The following is an 18,427-nucleotide window of genomic DNA, read 5'->3' on the forward strand; positions in this document are numbered from 1 at the left end:
CCCACTTTGGATCTTTCTGCTTTTCCCCTTAGATAGCTTTCATAGGGAACTTTCTACAACTTTGGTAAGAAACACTATAAACACTTTCCTGTTTCCCTTTTCTTCCTGGGACTTCAGGACTAGCAGGCTGAAAGTTAGAGCCCAGCAGTTCCTGCTGTGAGATAACAAAGGCCACATTACTTAATTCCCTGCTGTCAATTGCCTAAGTCAGCAGCCTTTTACCCTCAGAAAGAACAAGAGAGTTTTTAGGACTCTTCAGAAGTTATCATCAGCATTTCAGTACAGTTAAAGAGCTAGAATATCCTGAGACCCTCAGACTTTAAAGCCCTCACCAGAGTCCTCCTCTGTGCACCCCCCCCCCACTACCCTCTCCCATCAGGTCCCCACCAGAAAGAGCTCTTACATAATCGAGTGGAAATTTCTGCCTTGAAGGAAATTTCTGTCATGACTACTACAACCTCTGTCTTAGCCAGAATTTCTATTCCTGCACAAACATCATGACCAAGAAGCAAATTAGGGAGGAAAGGGTTTATTCAGCTTACACTTCCACATTGCTGTTCATCACCTAAGGAAGTCAGGGCAGGAACTCAAGCAGGTGAGGAAGCAGGAGCTGATGCAGAGGCCATGGAGGGATGTTACTTACTGGCTTGCTTGCCTTGTTGTGCTCAGATTGCTTTCTATATAGACCTGAACCACCAGCCCAGGATGGCACCACCCACAATGGGCTGGGTCCTCTCCTTTTGACCACTAATTGAGAAAATGCCTTACAGCTGGGTCTCATGGAGGCATTTCCTTGACTGAGGGTCCTTTCTCTGTGATAACTCCAGCTTGTGTCAAGTTGACACACAAAACCAGCCGGTACAACCTCCTGGGCCTAGAACTCGTTTGTGACAACTTGAGCAGATAGTGTCAGTACATGGTGGGAACTTGCTGTCTCAGAGACCATAGTGTCTCTGAAGGGCACTTTTCCTGCAAAACTCATGAGCTTTGGAGCCTGGCATTATGACCCTCCTACCATTCCCACAATGACATGTCACAGTTTAACGTAAGGGTTATGGCACTTTGACACAAACCTTTCCAACTCAAAGTGAACTGAAGCTTAGAGCCCAGGGATAGACGGAACTCCTTACATTGCAAGTCTAGGCCATGAATAAAAATCAGCAAAGACGCCCAGCCACATTTCTTCACGGCGAGAGCAACATCTGTGCGGGCTGTTCCAGCCTTAGCTCTGAGTGGACTGGCTCTTGGAAGAAGCGCATTAGCAAGTACAAATAATGACCAGGGTTCTCCTGGGCTACCATAGGCAGCATTCACAGAAAATGCAAAAACACCCTCCTGAACGTGTATGTATGTATAAAACGTGTGAAAGCCCACTGACCTGGATATGTGTTTACAAATGTGCAAAAACATACTGAAGCCGTGCATGTGTATGTAGTGTACAGAAAGCCGGTTGAATCCATGTCTGTGTTTCTGCCGTCTGTTGGATTCTTGACAGTCTCAGACCACACAGGGCGCCATACATCGAGGGCAGTGAGACTGAACTACCCCGGTGCTTCCAAAGCAGTGCTTCCAAAGTGCGGGGGCACTGCAACAGCAACTGCTCAATCCCACTCAAATACCCATCAGCTGTGGCAACAAGGCCTGCGCTCCGGAGCAACGGAGGACAAGACTCAAAGTCAAATGTGCTCGGGCCTGCTGGTGTCTCAATCCGGTGCCACGGGAAGACAAAGCCACTTGCAATTCCACTTTATTCTCTAGAGCCGGCCATCTTAGCTCCTAAACTAACAGTTTCTGGTCATAAGGCTACCTGGGTTAAATACACAAAATTACTTTCTAAACAGTAAAATAGCCATATCAGATTTTATTATTACCAAAGAAATCGGGAAATTATGTTCTCTCACAGACAATGAGGTCTTTGTGTAACTTTAATTCGTGTGGCTCAGTCTCTACTCTATTGGGCCTCTTTGAGCTCGTTGCTATAGACACCATGTGTGTTCAGTGGGGCCTGGGAACTGGGCGCTCACCATTCCTCTGCATGCTGTGTGCCCATCCTCATGGGAGACTACCATCGGCTCACGGGAAACAGAAGCAGGAGTCAAGGAAAAATAACAAGGTGTATTTAAAAACACACTTCTCCAGTTGGCATTTTGAAAGAGCTAACAGTTGTCTCTGACCCTCATCTGTGCTCTGGAGTCCTCTGAGACTTTATTCCTTGAACCTTGGGCAGCACCAGACGTTAAATCCCCAGAGGGAGAGGTATTAGGTAACCTTCTGCTGGTCATTGTCTGAATGCAATAGACAGATTCGCAAACCTCTAGCTCGTGTCATGACGATCATCAGGGAAAAAAGGATTAAGACAAACTTGCATATTGAAAATAATGAAACACACACAAAAACCCCTGCAGATAATAAATATCGCTGATCCACTCTTTCAGAGTCCAGTTCTTCAGTTCTAATAGCCCTGCAGCCCGTTGTATACCTTCTGCACTGGCCCTTGTTTGAGAAGCTGCTTGATACCTGCAGGAACCAACAAACGACTTCATTAACGAAAACATGACTTCCCTGGAGTCTCCAACTTCACACACGGACAGCTCCAAACACACGTGTGTGATCTTTTGTTTCTTTCCCTCAAGCCCCACACCCATACACATCATGAGAAGCCCTAGGAAACAAGATCAGGTAAAAAAAAAAAAGGACAGACAATCACCTCAGCTGATCTCCCATTCCTCTTCCTTGCCCTCTCACCAGCTTTCAGCCCCTTTACCCGTTTCCTTGTCATTTTAAACACTTACACCAGGGGCTATGTTCAGTTAGCGCAGAGAAGTTCACCCTGAGCCTCTAGTCCGCCCTCCCACGCACATCACATCTTCCCTTTAGTTTGGTCTGGCTTCTTCCCCTAAGGGACTTGCTTCACAGCCCAGCTCACATAGCCCTCGGCGAACACAGCAATGTGATGTCCTACATCCATGTCTCCTGGCTCCAGAGGGTTTTGCTATTCTCCTTTCAGACAGTCATCACACACAGACACACACACAGACACACAGACACACACACACACACACACACACACACACACACACCTTCTTTTGCTTCCTCTGTGAGCTGCTCCTTTGGAAAGTCCACATCAAAGGTGATTATCAAGGAGCCCTTGATGTTGTTGTTATCAAAGTTGGGCAGTCCTTCCCCTTTCTTCCACAGCTTGGCTCCTGGCCTGGTGATCTTGTCCCGGGAAATGTGTACCTGGAAAGCAAAAGGAGCACAGTGGAGCAGGACACAACTGCTGCTGGGCACTGGGGATGAAGCTAGTGTCACAGTGCAGCAAAGAAAGGTCAAAGGGCAAGGGCTGATAGGCACAGAGAGACTTAAAAATATAGCTGGAGGCTCAGCAGCGGAGGGGGAGAGACAGTGGGAGACGGCCAGGAGGGAGCCTCGGGCTCTGATGACCAAGTTGCTGAGATGACCCAAGACCACACAGCCACAAAGCTGGAAGGGTGGAGTGTTTACCTTGTGACCATCCAAGTGAGTTATGTCCATCTCAAAGCCAACCAGAGCCTCAACCAGTGAGACAGTCACATTTGTGTACAGGTCATCCCCTCTCCTCTCAAATATCCGGTGCCTGAAACAGAAAACATCAAAAACCATCAGTTTCAAGTGCTGGAAAAATCTCAGAAAAAAAAAAAACACCTACCTTCCTTCCTTCCTTCCTTCCTCCCTTCCTTCCTTCCTTCCTTCCTTCCTTTCTTTCTTTTTTAAAGATTTATGTATTTACTTCATGTATGTGAGTACACTGTAGCTGTCTTCAGACACATCAGAAGAGGGCATCAGATCTCATTACAGATGGTTGTGAGCCACCATGTGGTTGCTGGGAATTGAACTCAGGACCTCTGGAAGAGCAGTCAGTGCTCTTAACCACTGAGCCATCTCTCCAGCCCAACACCATTCTTTCAAACAGGATTTGACTTGCCTTCCCATATGGCATGTTCTGAGATTACAGAGCTCTATAAGTCTTATTGAACTCGATTCCTAAGTACCTTACAATTAGCAGAAGTACACAAATGTAAGGGAAAATCATTAATCATTAGGTCATAGAAAAGAAAGACCACGCTTTCCCAAGTCACAGATAAGGGGAAGACAAGGAGAGGTGAGATCCTATCTCTCAACTCCCCACCCCCCTTACCAAAGGTTCTGGGTTATGGAGGGAGCATCACGTGTTCTAGTTTCTCAGGGAAGCTGAGGGAGACATGGCATGCAAGATAAGATCACCCAGTGCAGAGGGTGAAAGAGGGAGACTGAGGAGGAAGGGCCAATTCTATATCATCCACTGGGAGCAATGTTTTAATCAAGCCTAAACACAGACCTATTACTGGTTTCTAACTAGTTAATAAGATATAATAATAAGTCTGAAAGCCAGAGTACTGGGTAACGAGCACTCCACACTGGAGGAAGCCTATAAAAGGAGAGGCTGAATATTAGTATGACTAAATGGCATTTTTGGAAAACAACCATGGATGCCTTAAGTCCTATTGCCGACACCTCTCATTTACAGCTCTTTCATTTCCCATGATTTGTTTGTTTTTGTTTTGAGATAAGATATTGATTATCCCCAAGGCTGGATGACCTTGAACTAGTGGTCTGCCTGTCTCTACCACCCGGAAGGCATGATAGGCATGTGGCAAATGTGGCAGCCATCAAGGCCTATACAGTGCCAGGGCCCAGCCCCAGGGCTGTGCCTGCCTTTTCCAAGCATTGTACCAGTGCCCATTTGCTCTTCCGTTTTCACCCAGTCTTTCCTGCCAGCATCTTTTGCATTTTTAAGTCCTCGGTAAATATCTGGGGTTCAAGGCCAGCGCATCACCTCCTATTTTCAGTACTGCTGCAGAGTTAGAAACAATGCCTATGGTACTGTAAGCATAAAACAGAAGACAAAGCGAGGACTCGTTCATTAGTCCTGTGATCGCTCAAGCAAAACGCAAAGCTGGGAGTCTCTCCCAGCTGATACTCACTTGACAACTTTGATTCGGAACCGTAAGTCTCCGGGTTCCCCATCCACATGAGGCTCACCTGGTCAGGGCAGTCCAAGAAGAAACGGAAATTACACAATCTGAACTCAGTTTTTACCTGACACTTCGAGTGACTTTTAAATCCGTTGCCTCAGGCAGTGTCTCTGTTAAGTCTGTCTGGGAAGGCAATGCCTTCACTCCCCCCCCCAATAACATGCAGCCATATATTTAAGGGATAAGGCAAGAGTTATCATAATCCACACCAGCATCTCACCTTCTCCAATAAAGGGGTACTCCATGCCATCTCTCACCCCAGGCTCTATTTCCACTTCTAGTGTTCGTTCTTCATTCACTAGTCTGTGACAAAGGGAATTTAAAAGGGGCTAGAACACAGCAGCGGAAGCCCAGGTACCATCAGCTCTGCACTGTGCTCCCAGGGAGGCTTTTCTTGGACAGCCCACTGTGCTGCTTGCCAAGGCTGCCTGGGCTTGCTCAGAGCGTTCAGATGCTAACACTGAGAGCAGAGCGTCTCTGCATCACACAGATATCAGGGCGTGTACTCGGGGTCAGAGCTGGAGGGAAGCATCTGTCACAAGTAGACACAAGACACACGCCGAGGGCCTTTCACTTACTTGACATTAGGGCACTCGTCACAAACCACTTCCTGGGTCATTTGGAAGCGCCCTGGTCCCAGCTGTGTGGTTCGCATCTCCTGCCGACAGTTGCATTTCCGTTTGCCAGGAGCCTGCCTGGCTACGGGCTTGTTTCTAACTACCTAAGAACACATGAAACAGCCTTTAGTTTTCCTCTCTGGGGTACAAACCAAGGCCCACACAGGGTGGCAGCAAGTGGGTATTGAAATGACTCTGATCTCAGTCTGAAGCTGTAGGAGAGGAGAGAGGGGAAGAGACTAAAACCAGATATTAGTATCAGCATTTCCAAGACATAGCAGGGCCGCTGAGTTAAAGCAGCTCACAGGATTGCTAGGTTGAGAAGTCTGAGCTATACACAGCACAACCCCCAACCCCCAGAACAGCCATGGCATTCAAAAGCTGCTGTGTGGCTACCTCCCAGTTCTATGAGCAATCTCCCTAGACCCCCTCTTTCTGTTTTAGGCAACCCAGCCCAGGAGTAATCCCCAGTGCTGTCACCATCCAAACACATTCATAGACACGTCCTCAGCTACACAGTGAATTTGTGGCCAGTCTGGGCTATGTTATCCTCATCTCAAAAAACAAAACCAAAAGGTGGAGAGGATTGAGTTCGATTTCCACTGACTACATCTGATGCCTTGAACATCTGCACTCCTGTGCCCACACCTATAGATATACACAAAATTAAAACTAAAATACAGCTTTTAAAAAGCACCACATTCTTATATTTGTGTATTCTCAGGGCACTGTGTTCATGGCGTAAATGACTAAGCGTCTGGAGAAGCCGCCCACAGTGGTGCTTACACCCACTAGTCGTGCACACATCTAATCGCAGCTCTGTAGGGGCTCTTACTCCTCTCGGCACATTCGGTTAAGGGAGACCACATGGTTTGAAAGCATGCAGTCTAGCTGCAAAGTCCATGACAAATGTCACAGAAGACAACCGCAGGTGAAAGAAAGCCACCTTTTACTAGAGAACACAGAACAGCTTCTTCATTTAGAGCAGACTTTTAAAATGTAAGACTCAAAAATTAATCATTAAAGATCAGATTTTTTCACATTAAAATGAACACTTGTACTAATTAAAATTCTAAATACCGTGTAAAACAAGTTATATCATAAATGGATAGCTACATCTGCATCGTGGCTCAGAGACTTAAGAGCAAATATGAAGCAGTCTCACAAATCAACATGAGAGAGACAAAGCAGGGCGCACGGTGATGGAGCATCTCACAAGAAACAAACAGGGCCAACAAAAGAGATGCTTAGCCCAGTCAGAGATTAAGAAGTGCAACCAAGATACAGAAAACATCTAGACCCATCTGTAATTCTAATTAAGAGGGAGCAGGGAATATCCCATACGGACAGGGGTGGGGCAAACATGTTGACTGTTGGCTTGGACAATTTCAAACACACTGTGGCATTTTTGTGTAATGCATAAACGTGTCAGCACACCCAACAATTCTACTTTCACACTTCATGTGTAATTACAATATGTACAGGAATGTTCACATACAGGACTCTTCGGGAGTTAAAAGAACACAACCCCACTGACGTCACAGTGACGTCTACTCAGCAGACTGACAGCTGTAGGCAGCAAGGATGACTCACAGAGACAAACGTCTCTCAAAATACGAGGTGCCATTTTTACAAACTCAAAGGCGACAGCAAGAACACATCGTTCAGGTTCATGCATGTGCAGTGCTGCAACACACCGACAGCAGTGGTGAGCCAGGGCAGTGAAAAGCACACAGGCAGGCACAGGCGTGGTACTGCTTCACTGCGTCCTCAGGCTAGGCAGTTTGGTTTGTGACTGCTATGAACTAAGGATTCTGAAGAATTAACTGTGTGCCAGTCACTCCCTCTCCTACTCTAAAAGACAAAAAGTACTGGAAAGTCTCTGATTTGTGGTCAAAAGTACAAGTTCTGTGGGTCAGTGTGCGTAGGTGCATTGTGCGAACTTACTTCCACAAAGTTCCCTGCGTACACTTCTTCCAAGGTGACTTCTAGATCTACGATGATGTCACTTCCTCTTGGAATATTCCTGTCCTGCTGACGAGGGGCTCCTCCAAACATGAACCCGAAATCTCCGAAGAAGCTGTGCACACAGGAGACCGTCAGGACAGAGGGCTCGGACCCTGTCGCACAGTTGACTCTCTTCCCCTTGGTAAAATACTGTTCCTACCAGTGTACTACACAGACCAGATATTTAATATACTGAATCTAGATATAACAATTTTAATTTACATATATCAGGTTGCTGCCCACCTCAAAAGAAATGCTCTCTGTAATACAACATGTTGCACACCCAAGAGCCACACCTAAGTGCACAGTGTAATACGTCAAAGGACTCAATCTGGACTCAATCAATGGGATAATCCACTCAAATACCAATGAAAATCCAGATATGACAGACATATTGAAAAAGGATAGAATATAATTAATATAAATAATCTGGTGCAATTTAAACTTTTTGGTTAATGTAAGGAATTCCTTTTGTTTGCTCTTTGTTGTTTGTTTGTCTAGACAGGATTTCTCTGTGCATAGCCCTAGCTGTCCTGGAACTCACTCTGTAGACCAGTCTGGCCTCAAACTCAGAGATCTACCTGCCTCTGCCTAGAATTAAGGGTGTGAACAGCATGCCCAGCCTAATTTAAGAGATTCCTTAAGGTTAATTTTGAACATCTGAACGTATTGTGAGTGTTCACTACGTCTGCTCTTTAGAGAGTGCAGGCCTTGACGAAGAAGCTACCACTCTACAGAAACCTTGGGCATGTGTTTAAAGTTGACAAGCAAAGCCTCAGGACAGTCCCTGTCCACAGCGAAAAGTAAGTCCTGGCCTGCACAAGGTCAAAGTGAACACTGAAGGTAACCAAAGACCGACTTCGAGATGGATAAAGCTGCTTGTCAGCCGTACCAGGTATACGCACTCCTGACCCTTCTGCTGAAGAGGGCAGAGCAGGGCAGCGGGCTTCTTTCTGACATCTCTAGCACTAGTTCGATGGTCAGGAGGAGAGATGTCCCTGACAGCTCAACAGACAGAGCCGTTTGTAACTGCAGTCTGACTTGACAGGGAAGCTCTAGAAGCTGTTGAGAGTCTGAAGAAACGAGTGTTCAGGGCACCCAAGTGCAGACTCAAACACCTTTCTGTCTCTAATTACAGAGGTGAACTCTGGACTAGACCTCCTCGTTAAGACACTATGCTGTATGGAGATTCCATGTCTAACAAGGAGGGTTCAAAGAGAGAAGCACTTATTAACATTGCCGCCATCCTGACTTCCCAGAAAGACAAGTGTTATAGAGATGCAGAGACCTCTGAATTCCTTCCCTGATGGTGCCTATCACAGCCACCCCTCTCCTGTCCACAGGATGACACAGAGGCAACTCTGCTCTCTCTGCTTCCAAGAGCAATTCAGTTAGTGCCCAACTGGTCCAGTCCCAGGGTGTAATACTCTGCAATGGGCAAATTACTTACTGTGAAAAAATGTCCCCGTGGGAGCTCTGATGCCCATCTTTCAAGCCTTCTTCACCATAGGTATCATACTGTTTTCGTTTTTCACTATCTGACAGAACCTGGGGGTAAATGCCAGTGGGAAAATGTCACACTCTAAGGTCAGTTAAGTACATTCACATTGACAGCTGTTTTCCACTCTGACCCCAAGGTTCTAAAGCTTTCCAGAGAGTGTGATTCTCACTGTGCACGGCAGTAAGACTTGTTTAAAGCTGTTATTTTGTTGTTGTTGTTTATTTGGGATTATTTGGGATTTTTGCGTAAAGACCTTGCTATGTGACTCAGGCTGGCCTAGACTTCCATATGTAGTCCAGGCCGGCCTCAAACTCATGTTCTTTTTACCTTAGCCTCCTGAGTAGGAGTCTGGGAAGCTGTCTGAGGACACTGAATTCTTTGGTGCACTGCCTATTTCACATTGCCCAACTCAGTCCCTTTTAACTTCAAGGTATCAAATCCGATTGAGTACTTTAAGATGAGGATGGTCGCAGCTAACCAATGGACTGAACAAGCGGACCCCAATGGAGCAGTTAGAGAAAGGACTGAAGGAGCTGAAGGGTTTTGCAACACCATAGGAAGAACAACAATATCAACCAACCAGACCCCAGAGCTTCCAGGGACTAAACCACCAATCAATGAGTACACAAGGAGGGATCCATGGCTCCAGCTGCATATGTAGCAGAGGATGGCATTGTCCAGCATCAATAGGAGGAGAAGCCCTGGGTCCTATAAAGGCTTGTTTCCCCAATGTAAGGGAATGCCAGGGCGTTGAGGTGGGAGTGGGTGGGTGGGATGGGAATATCTTCATAGAAGCAGAGGGAGGGGAGAGGGGATATGGAAGGAGGGGAAACAGGATAACATTTGAAATGTAAGTACATAAAGTATCCAAGAAAAAAAAAAAGGCATTTAAGCATGGGACTGTGACGGTCAAGAAGGTACCAGGAAAGAAGCGAGGTGGACTGCTCAGGTTGGTCTTCTGGGTACTTTAATTCCAGGGCTTATTCTGTAAGCACCATGCTGCACTATGTCACTAACTATAAACTAGAATGTAACTGTGACAGGCTATCACTAGTAACAGATGTACTATATCAGTAGTCTTAAAACAGTTGCCTCTCCCCGACCTCTGCACACACTGTACAGAGAAGTCCAGCACGTCAAGAGAACAGGATCATGGGCCAGAAGGAAAATCCAGGTTGTGTTACCAGAACTGTGTTTTCCTACTTTTTTCCATGCTTTTGTATGTGTAGAAGAAATTCATTTGTAGAAGAGTGCTGTCTGCCTTGAAATGTCTACGTTTGTGACATCTTGAGTTCAAACTGTTGAGGAAAAATATTAACACACACTACCCTCCCTATAAATGTACCTTTGAGTCAATTTCTGCCTGAAAGAACTTTGTATGTTTGTGTGAGCCAAAGAACATGAGAAAAAATTGGTTTCTAAGCATGTAAAAATTTGCCATCAACATGCAAGAAGAAAAATAATATATAGGGGATTAATAAAAACTAAGTATAAAAAATTTATGTATGAAATTCCCACATTGAAATCCACTACTTTCTGTTAAGTTTAAAACTTAATTTAGAAAGGGCTAGAAAGACGGCTCAGCAGCTAAAGCATTTGCTGCTGTTGCAGAGGACCTGGGTCTAATTCCAGAACCAGTACGGTGGCTTACAAACACCCATCATTCCAGGTCCAGGGGAATCCAATGCCCTCTGCTGCTTTCCATGGGCAAGAGGCATGAACAAAAGTGTATCTACAGACATGCAAGCAAAGTGTTCGCCTACATAAAGAGCAAAACCAAAACAACTTAGTAAGAAACAAAACAGAACAGGCTGAACAGATGGCTTAGTAGTTAAGTGCTCACACTGCTCTTGCAGAGGACCCGTGACTGATTCCTAGCACCCATGCTGGGCGGCTCACAACCACCCATGGCTACAGCTCTGATGCCTCTGGGCCTCTGCGGGCACCTCCTCTACTCATATGCACACACATATAGGAATAAAACTAAAGGCTGAAATAAGATATCAGGAGTTCTTTTATTTTAGAACCCTGAAGCATGCGCACATGTGAGCAGAAGCACACGTGAGTACTTCTGAAATCAGAGAGCTTTGACTCTTCCTCTGGACACAAGCTGACTCCTCACCAGGAAGCTCAGGCTGGGTTTAAACCCTGAGCTCAGTTTCTAGGGAGCTGGAGTCACGGAGCTTTCTACCTTACTGAGCCGACTTTAGTGGAAGGTGGGGTGGGGCAGGTAGTTATTAGTTAACAAAAATGCAGACTCTCAACTAGCTAAATGCTAATAGTAATCAATCTTACTTCAGTAGAGGGAAAAAAATACCCTTTTGTTTGCGTCTTTGTATTCTATTAATATTCTGATCTGCGCACACTAATTTACCTGGGAGAAAGGTAAACAAATTTGGTTGATACAAGGAAGAAGAAAATCAACAATGCCACAAAGGTAGTTAGGGTCAAATAAACTTCAGTTTCACAAGATGGGAATAGCCTGTCCGGGCTATGGATAAAGAACCCTACAGATTCATTATCAAGAGCAGCACATGAAGCCAGGCATGGAGAGTCCAGCTTGGTCTACATACCGAGTTCCAGGATGTTCAGGATAGCTAGAACTACAGAGAGACCTTCCTAGTCTCAAAAACAAAACAAAAACAAAAACAAAAAAGCACATGTGCATTGTAAAGCACTGGAAGAAGTAAATGCAGACTCTTGGAAAGTATTTTTGAGTATCAGGTTTCTATGAAATAATGATAATATTCATGGGAACAGTACAAAATATGAAGTCAGTACCTCCTAAGAAATAAGATTTTATGTGTCATTTTAGGGGCCACCAACCCACTTTGGTTTACACACTGTCAGAGCGGAGGCAAGGGGATTGGGCCATTAAGATCACTTGCTTCTTTTGCACAGGACCTGGGTTTGGTTCCTAGCACCCGCACTAGGCAGCTCCCAATCGTCTCTAACCCCAGCAGGAGAGCTGATGCCTCCTTTAGCATCTGTGGGCACCCATGCACACCTGACACACACACACACACACACACACACACACACACACACACACACACACACACACGCACACACACACAAATAAAAATGGAGTCTGTGGATAACAACTGCACAGTCCGGGAACGCTCAGTTCACTTATGTACTTTTGAACAGGAATGATCCGCGGGACTGGTCTTTCCCGCATCCGCGGTTGGCGTTCCCATTTTTGTTTTCACGACTCACCTCATAAGCAGCACCCAGATCCTGGAATTTCTCCTGGGCTTGGGGGTCGTCAGGGTTCCGGTCAGGGTGAAGCTGCAGGGCCAGTTTCCTGTAGGCCTTCTTAATATCCTTTATGGAGGCACTTCGAGGCACTCCCAAGATCTTATAGAAATCCCGCCTGAGAGGATGGACAGGTAAGACTTCATTAGAGAGTTCTGTTATATTCTTTAATTTGCCTTTTTACTCTCTGTACAGATGTAACATTCTTTGGTCATTTTCACATGACTCCTTCACCCTTTCTCATGGCCCCACTCATACTGAGCCCCTCTTTCTTCCCAATAAGCCCCCCCTTCATATATTTTGTTTGTGACCCACTGAGCTGAATTAGGGAGACTTACATGAGTGTGGGTGGGGAGGTTTTTCCTGGAGCCTGGCAACTTACCAGGGCCTGCATCCCTAAAGAAAATGACTCCCCCCTCAACCCGGCAACCATTAACTATCAACAACTCTTCCCTTGGCAAGGAAGACGTGAATCTTTTTTTTTTTTTAATTCATGTGTTTGTCCTAGCTATCTCTCTAGCTCCCTATTACATTAAGAGAAATTGCGTGTGTGTGTGTGTGTGTGTGTGTGTGTGTGTGTGTGTGCGCACGTGTGTACCACATGCAGATGCCTGTAGAAGCAGAAAAGAACCTTGGAAGTTGTGAGCTGCCTGATGTGGGTGCCGGAACTGAATGGAGTCCTCTGTAAGAACACACGTGCTCTTAACAGCTGAATTATCATCTCCCAGGGTGCATTACATTATCTCCCTTTGCAGTTAAGTCCAACTATAAAAGCACGGAAGGATAAAGACAAAGGAATATGTGACATGTGCACATATATAAAACAATGAACAAAAAAGGGACACGCCAGGATTTATAGTCTTAGGTACAGAAATAATCATAACGGGACTATGATTTGGAGGTAATTCAAAAATATGTACAGGACGGGCGGCACTCTTCTTTTAGAATTACCTTCCGCAGAGAAACTTTTCCTTTGCTTTATAGCTCCATGCTATTTCCAGCTAACAACCAAACAGTCCAATTGGCTCCCTCTTTACTCCCTATTCTGGCTCCAAATACTTTTTTAAAAGAGAATTTATTTTATTTTTAATTATGAGCTCATGTGTGGGTGTGAGTGCAGGTCCCTCGGTGTCAGTTAAAGCTGGCTCCCTGGATGTGTAGTTACAGGTGGCTGTGAGTCACCGCGTGGGTGCTGGGGTCCTCCACTAAGAGCAGCAAGAGCCCTTACCTGCTGAGCCTTCTCTCCAGCCCCACCCCAGTGACTTTTACCTGTTTCTAAGGGTCAAATGATTAAAAAAGAAAGTTATCCTTATTCACAAAGATTACGTCACATACATGTCCTAAATAGTAGCACTTTTGGACATTAAAGATGGACTGGCCTAAGGAGTTCATAAAGATTAAGCAAACTCCAAATAATAAACCTGAAGGGAAAATAGCACACATCTGGATGCAATGATTATGGTATATGCTGGGAGAAAAATACATTTTATGCATTCATTGCCAGTAACTATGCTAATCTGTTAGGATCAAGTCTTTATGACAGACATCTTCTAAAGTCCACACGCAGGAGCCTCTGTATCACTGTAGTTGAGAATATTCATATGATATAAATTAGGGCATAAAATAAGGGAATATTGCCAGGAGCTATGCTGAATCAACCATAAAAGGGTTCTTTCTCTGCAAGAAGTGTTGGGAGAAAGCTAGAGTGAGACTATAAAAAGCATTCCAGGCAAGGGCCGTACCCAGCTCATTGAAGAGGCCAGTAAATGCCCTCTGAGTAAGCTGAACATATAAGAATGCTCACATCTCTTTTTGCCAGAAGTTCAACCACTAGAATTCAAACCTAAAACTAGAATAGAACCTAAAAATATTATCTCAACAACGGGGCTAGGGAACTCATATAATAGAGGCTGACATAGCATGGCGGATAATTTAAAAATGTATGGGGAAATGAACCGGGAGCCAAGACATAAGGCAGAATATTAAAAAATACATTTTATGGCTGGCACGTGGCTCAGTGACAGTGCCTGCTTTAAATCCATGAAGTCCTGGATTCCTGATGTCGCATGCCTATAATTCCAGCACTCAGAAGGTTGGGGTTATTTCATAAACTCCTGGTCACACTTTCCAACAGTAATTTAGTTATTTTAATCACTCTGTTAGGTTTCTGGGTTGGTTTTCTTAGACAGGTCCTCATGTAGCTCAGACTGGCCTTGAACTCACTATGTATCTGAAGTTTGTTTTGAACTCCTGATCTTCCCGCCTCTACCTCTCAAATGCTGAATTTACAGACATATAAAGTCATATTCAGCTCACCTATACACAAGTTTTTGTTTTTTCCAATACAGGGGTTTTCTGTTGTCCCGCCTGTCCTGGAATTCACTCTGTAGACTAGGCTGGCCTCAAACTAGAGATCTGCCTGCCTCAGCCTCCCACGTGCTGGGTCCCAGCTCAACTACAGCATTTTTAACATTTATCACCCCCAGGAAGTCGACCTCATCTCTAAAGTCTTGACATCTCATGCTAGGAATCAGCCTTCTAATGACAAAAACGGCTAACAACACAGAGTGAGGCTCACACAACACTCCAATTCTGGAGAGGAGTGGGTTACACGAAACTAAGGATGTTAAAAGAATCCAATTAAAGGAGAGCCACTACTTTTCAAGCTGATTCAAAACCTACATAAAACCCCCCACCCCCACCCCCACCCCCACCCCCACCCCCACCCCAAGGTTCCTATTTCTCTTACAGGGGAGCTGAATCCAGCTTTCAGCACGCATGGTGACTTGCATGCAATTCAAACTCCAGATCCAGGGAAGTTAACACCCTTTCTTGCTTCCATGGGCACCTGCACTTACAGGTCCATGCCCACACATATGCATACAAACATATACACACAAACATATATACATACACATACACATGTACTTAAAAATAAAATCTTAGAGCGAGACAGATGGAGAGACAAGCAGAGACAAAGGATTCTGAACACAGGTACCTCGCATGAGTGGATGCTTCCCTTAGAATACATAGATTCTATGCACATATAATGCAAAAATCTCAGTGCCAGGGGTGGGAAACCTCCCTATGAGTTACTGTAAGTCAGGGAGGCTCCCAAAACAACAGAGGCCATTGTCATTGCTCCCTCCTCACCAGCTTTCACAGTGCTAGAAGGCGTTATGCAGGCTGCTTGTTGAGAAAAGTCCCCAATGCTGACTAAGTGGGCAAGATGCACCTCTGGTACAACAGAGGCAGAAAGGTTATGGGGTTAACCTACTGCTTTTTGATTGGATTTAAGACCTGCTCCACAGGAGTAAATTTAAATCTAATAATATAAAACTGTCTGGAAGTCCTGGCCTGGGGGACCACAGGCCCTGGGGGAGAGGGAACTAACTGCTGTTGTTTCGTTAAGTAGACATGTTATCAAACTGCCTTGGAAATATTCAGATTATATTCATAGATTATATGACTATATATGGAAATATATAGGACTGTAACATAAGTATGCCATATATATATATACATATGTTGTTATATTCATGCCATTCTCAATCTTGCACAGAGAGGCAGTAGTTCTTCTACAGGGGCAGTAGTTAATGCATCAGAATAACTGTTCAAAAAGCATGGAGAATGTAAATGAGTATTGAGAGATCAGTCTCAAAACAAGTATTTCAACCTTCCACCCCTCTCCCACACTCCCCAAGGTTCAGGGGAAGGAGGAACAGAAAGAATGTGAAGGCAGAGGATGGGGAAGAGTGTTGTGAAATTCTGTCTTCTGCAAATGGTACTCATGAATTCACTCAAGTTATGATTACCTGAACAAGACCTTCGAGAGAGCAAGCCAACACAATTAGTCACCATGCCAGCGGGCAGCACTGATTAACTGGACTCACACTTGCATGAAGTTAGAAAGGGAACATATTGGGGTGTGCCCAGAGCAAGCATTTGGGGGGGGGGTGATATATGTATGTGTATGAGAACAAGTAAAAGATTTAAGAGGGAATAGGTTAAATGACAGCTCAGAAAAATACAAGAGAAAAGGGGAGGGGGTGTGTGACACAGTTCAGTGTCAACATCATTTTCCCCAGAGGCTGCTTTATGAATGACTGACGTTTAAAGCTATAGTATCAAAAATACTAGCATTTGCCAGGCATGGTCATTCATGCCTGCAATCCTAACACTTGGGAAGTGAAGGCTGAAGGATCATGAAGGAGTTCAAGGTGATCTTTAGCTACATATTGAGTTGGAGACCAGCACACCTCAACTCCCAACCGCAAAATTTTACCGTGATGTTTTATTAAATACCTTGGGTACTTGTGGTTCAGTCAAACAAGGAAAAAAAAAACAACAAAGCATATGTAAGAAATGTTAACTTTTAGAAATTTAAAGTATACCACAAGGAAATAATGATAAAATTTAAAAGAAAAAAAAGAAAAACCCCATAAAGAAAGCAACTTTAAAAGCTATGCTAAGCATTGTGAACAACCTATAAATTGTCAAAAGCTGACATCTACGAGCTTTTGGTGTGTTTTATTTCTGTGGTTACTTATTTATTTGAGACGGGGTGTGACATAGGCCAGGCAAGCCTGGAGCTCACTCGGTAGTTGAAAATGATCTGGGGTTCTGATCCACCGGTTTTCATGCGCCCGAAGCAGGGACTAAGGGTGCAGGTCACACACAAGTCCAATATACCATATCCTAAGTCATCAGAACTACTGGGTCTTGCATTTTTTTTTTTTTTTTTTGGTTCTTTTTTTCGGAGCTGGGGATTGAACCCAGGGCCTTGCGCTTCCTAGGCAAGCGCTCTACCACTGAGCTAAATCCCCAACCCCGGGTCTTGCATTTTTTATGCTGGGAGAAACTCTAAGCCTGCTCTTTCTCCCTGAAGGTTATCACACTGTTATCCCCGATTTCAGAAAATTGATAAAGTTCCGTCATGCTTGTAGGACTCATAACAGCGGCATGAGGCTAGAACCCTAGTTTTTATTGACTGTTAAGAGAACTGTTCTTCTCACTCATACCATCCAGCTCAAGAAGGAACCATGAAGAGAGACAGCGAGGCAAGAAGACAGTTCAGATTCGCTAGCCCAAGAAGGTTGCGAGTACGAAGACTCTCTAAAGTGTTATGTTGCTCTCTCAGGCCAGCTTTCCTCAATCTAAGCTCGGCTTCCTTACTTTAGTGTCTGCCTCTCAGATGCTTGTCGCAAACTGTCCCACTCTGGAATTCGGGCATCAAGGACGCATCCATCATTTCAACCTCAGCTTGGCACTCACTACCTTCATTTCCATCAAGAGTCCCATTCCTCAGTCGTCGGTGTCCCTACTACTGCTCACAGCCACTTAACTCCCTCTAATTCCCAAACGTGGTATTTGGCTCTGCAACCAACTCCCGTTCTTCTCGGGGGCGGGGAAACCTGGCCCTGGACGGCCATCCTGACCCACACTACCCCTCGGTCCCTCGGCCCCGCAGTGCTCCTCCCTCACGCCTCGATGTCACCCGTGTCACTATCAGCAAAGGCTGCCCCCTCGGTCCCCGTGCCGCGCGGGAGGCCCCCTGCTCACCCGGCGATCACAGCCCCAATGAGGTACAGCAGCAACAGGCAGAAGGTGCTCAGGTTCTGCGGGGCCATGGTGTCCCCTGGTCCCACCCTCTCAGCCTCCCGTGCCGCTGCGTCGGCTGACCAGCCTTTCCAGCCCAAGGAGGCCGCCTCACGCCCGGGTCTCTCTCTTGCCTGGCCGCGGAGACAGGTAGTGCGCCCCTTCCTCAGCTGCCACTTTCCGGGAGCCCCAAAGCCGGCGAGCAGCCAGGCGTGGGCCAATCGCCGCCTGGGACATCACACGAGGCCGCCACGCCGCAGCCAATCAGAGCGATACACTTCACCTCCGAGGCGGCGCGGGCAGCCAGTCAGACAACGGAACTGCAGCCGGGGGGGCCGCCGGCCAATGGGAAAGTGAAACGTCAGAGGTTCGCGCCGCCCGGAAGTGCCTTA

General features: G+C 45.7%; 1 protein-coding gene across 2 annotated transcripts; it reads right to left on the reverse strand.

Annotated features, from left to right (window-relative positions):
- Positions 1-1,834: 1,834 nt before the first annotated feature.
- Positions 1,835-18,247, reverse strand: Dnajb11 (DnaJ heat shock protein family (Hsp40) member B11). 2 transcript variants are annotated; one of them, NM_001015021.1, is given in 10 exon segments: positions 1,835-2,517; positions 3,081-3,240; positions 3,505-3,616; positions 5,004-5,061; positions 5,275-5,357; positions 5,633-5,775; positions 7,619-7,751; positions 9,129-9,226; positions 12,399-12,555; positions 18,000-18,247. In NM_001015021.1, coding segments are annotated over 10 exon segments (1,077 nt in total). In that variant the 5' UTR covers positions 18,068-18,247; the 3' UTR covers positions 1,835-2,452.
- Between the last annotated feature and the right edge of the window lie 180 nt (positions 18,248-18,427).

The sequence above is a fragment of the Rattus norvegicus genome, chromosome 11 (genome assembly GCF_021556685.1).
Source record: "Rattus norvegicus strain SHRSP/BbbUtx chromosome 11, alternate assembly SHRSP_T2T, whole genome shotgun sequence".
Classification (NCBI taxonomy): domain Eukaryota; kingdom Metazoa; phylum Chordata; class Mammalia; order Rodentia; family Muridae; genus Rattus; species Rattus norvegicus.

Coding starts and splice junctions, on each gene's coding strand:
- Dnajb11 (XM_087576623.1), bottom strand. CDS start 7,729: ATGTTTGGAGGAGCCCCTCGTCAGCAGGACAGGAATATTCCAAGAGGA. Junction 5,776..7,618: donor ACGCAGGGAACTTTGTGGAA/GTAAGTTCGCAC, acceptor ATGTGTTCTTAG/GTAGTTAGAAACAAGCCCGT. Junction 5,062..5,274: donor GTACCCCTTTATTGGAGAAG/GTGAGATGCTGG, acceptor TGCCCTGACCAG/GTGAGCCTCATGTGGATGGG.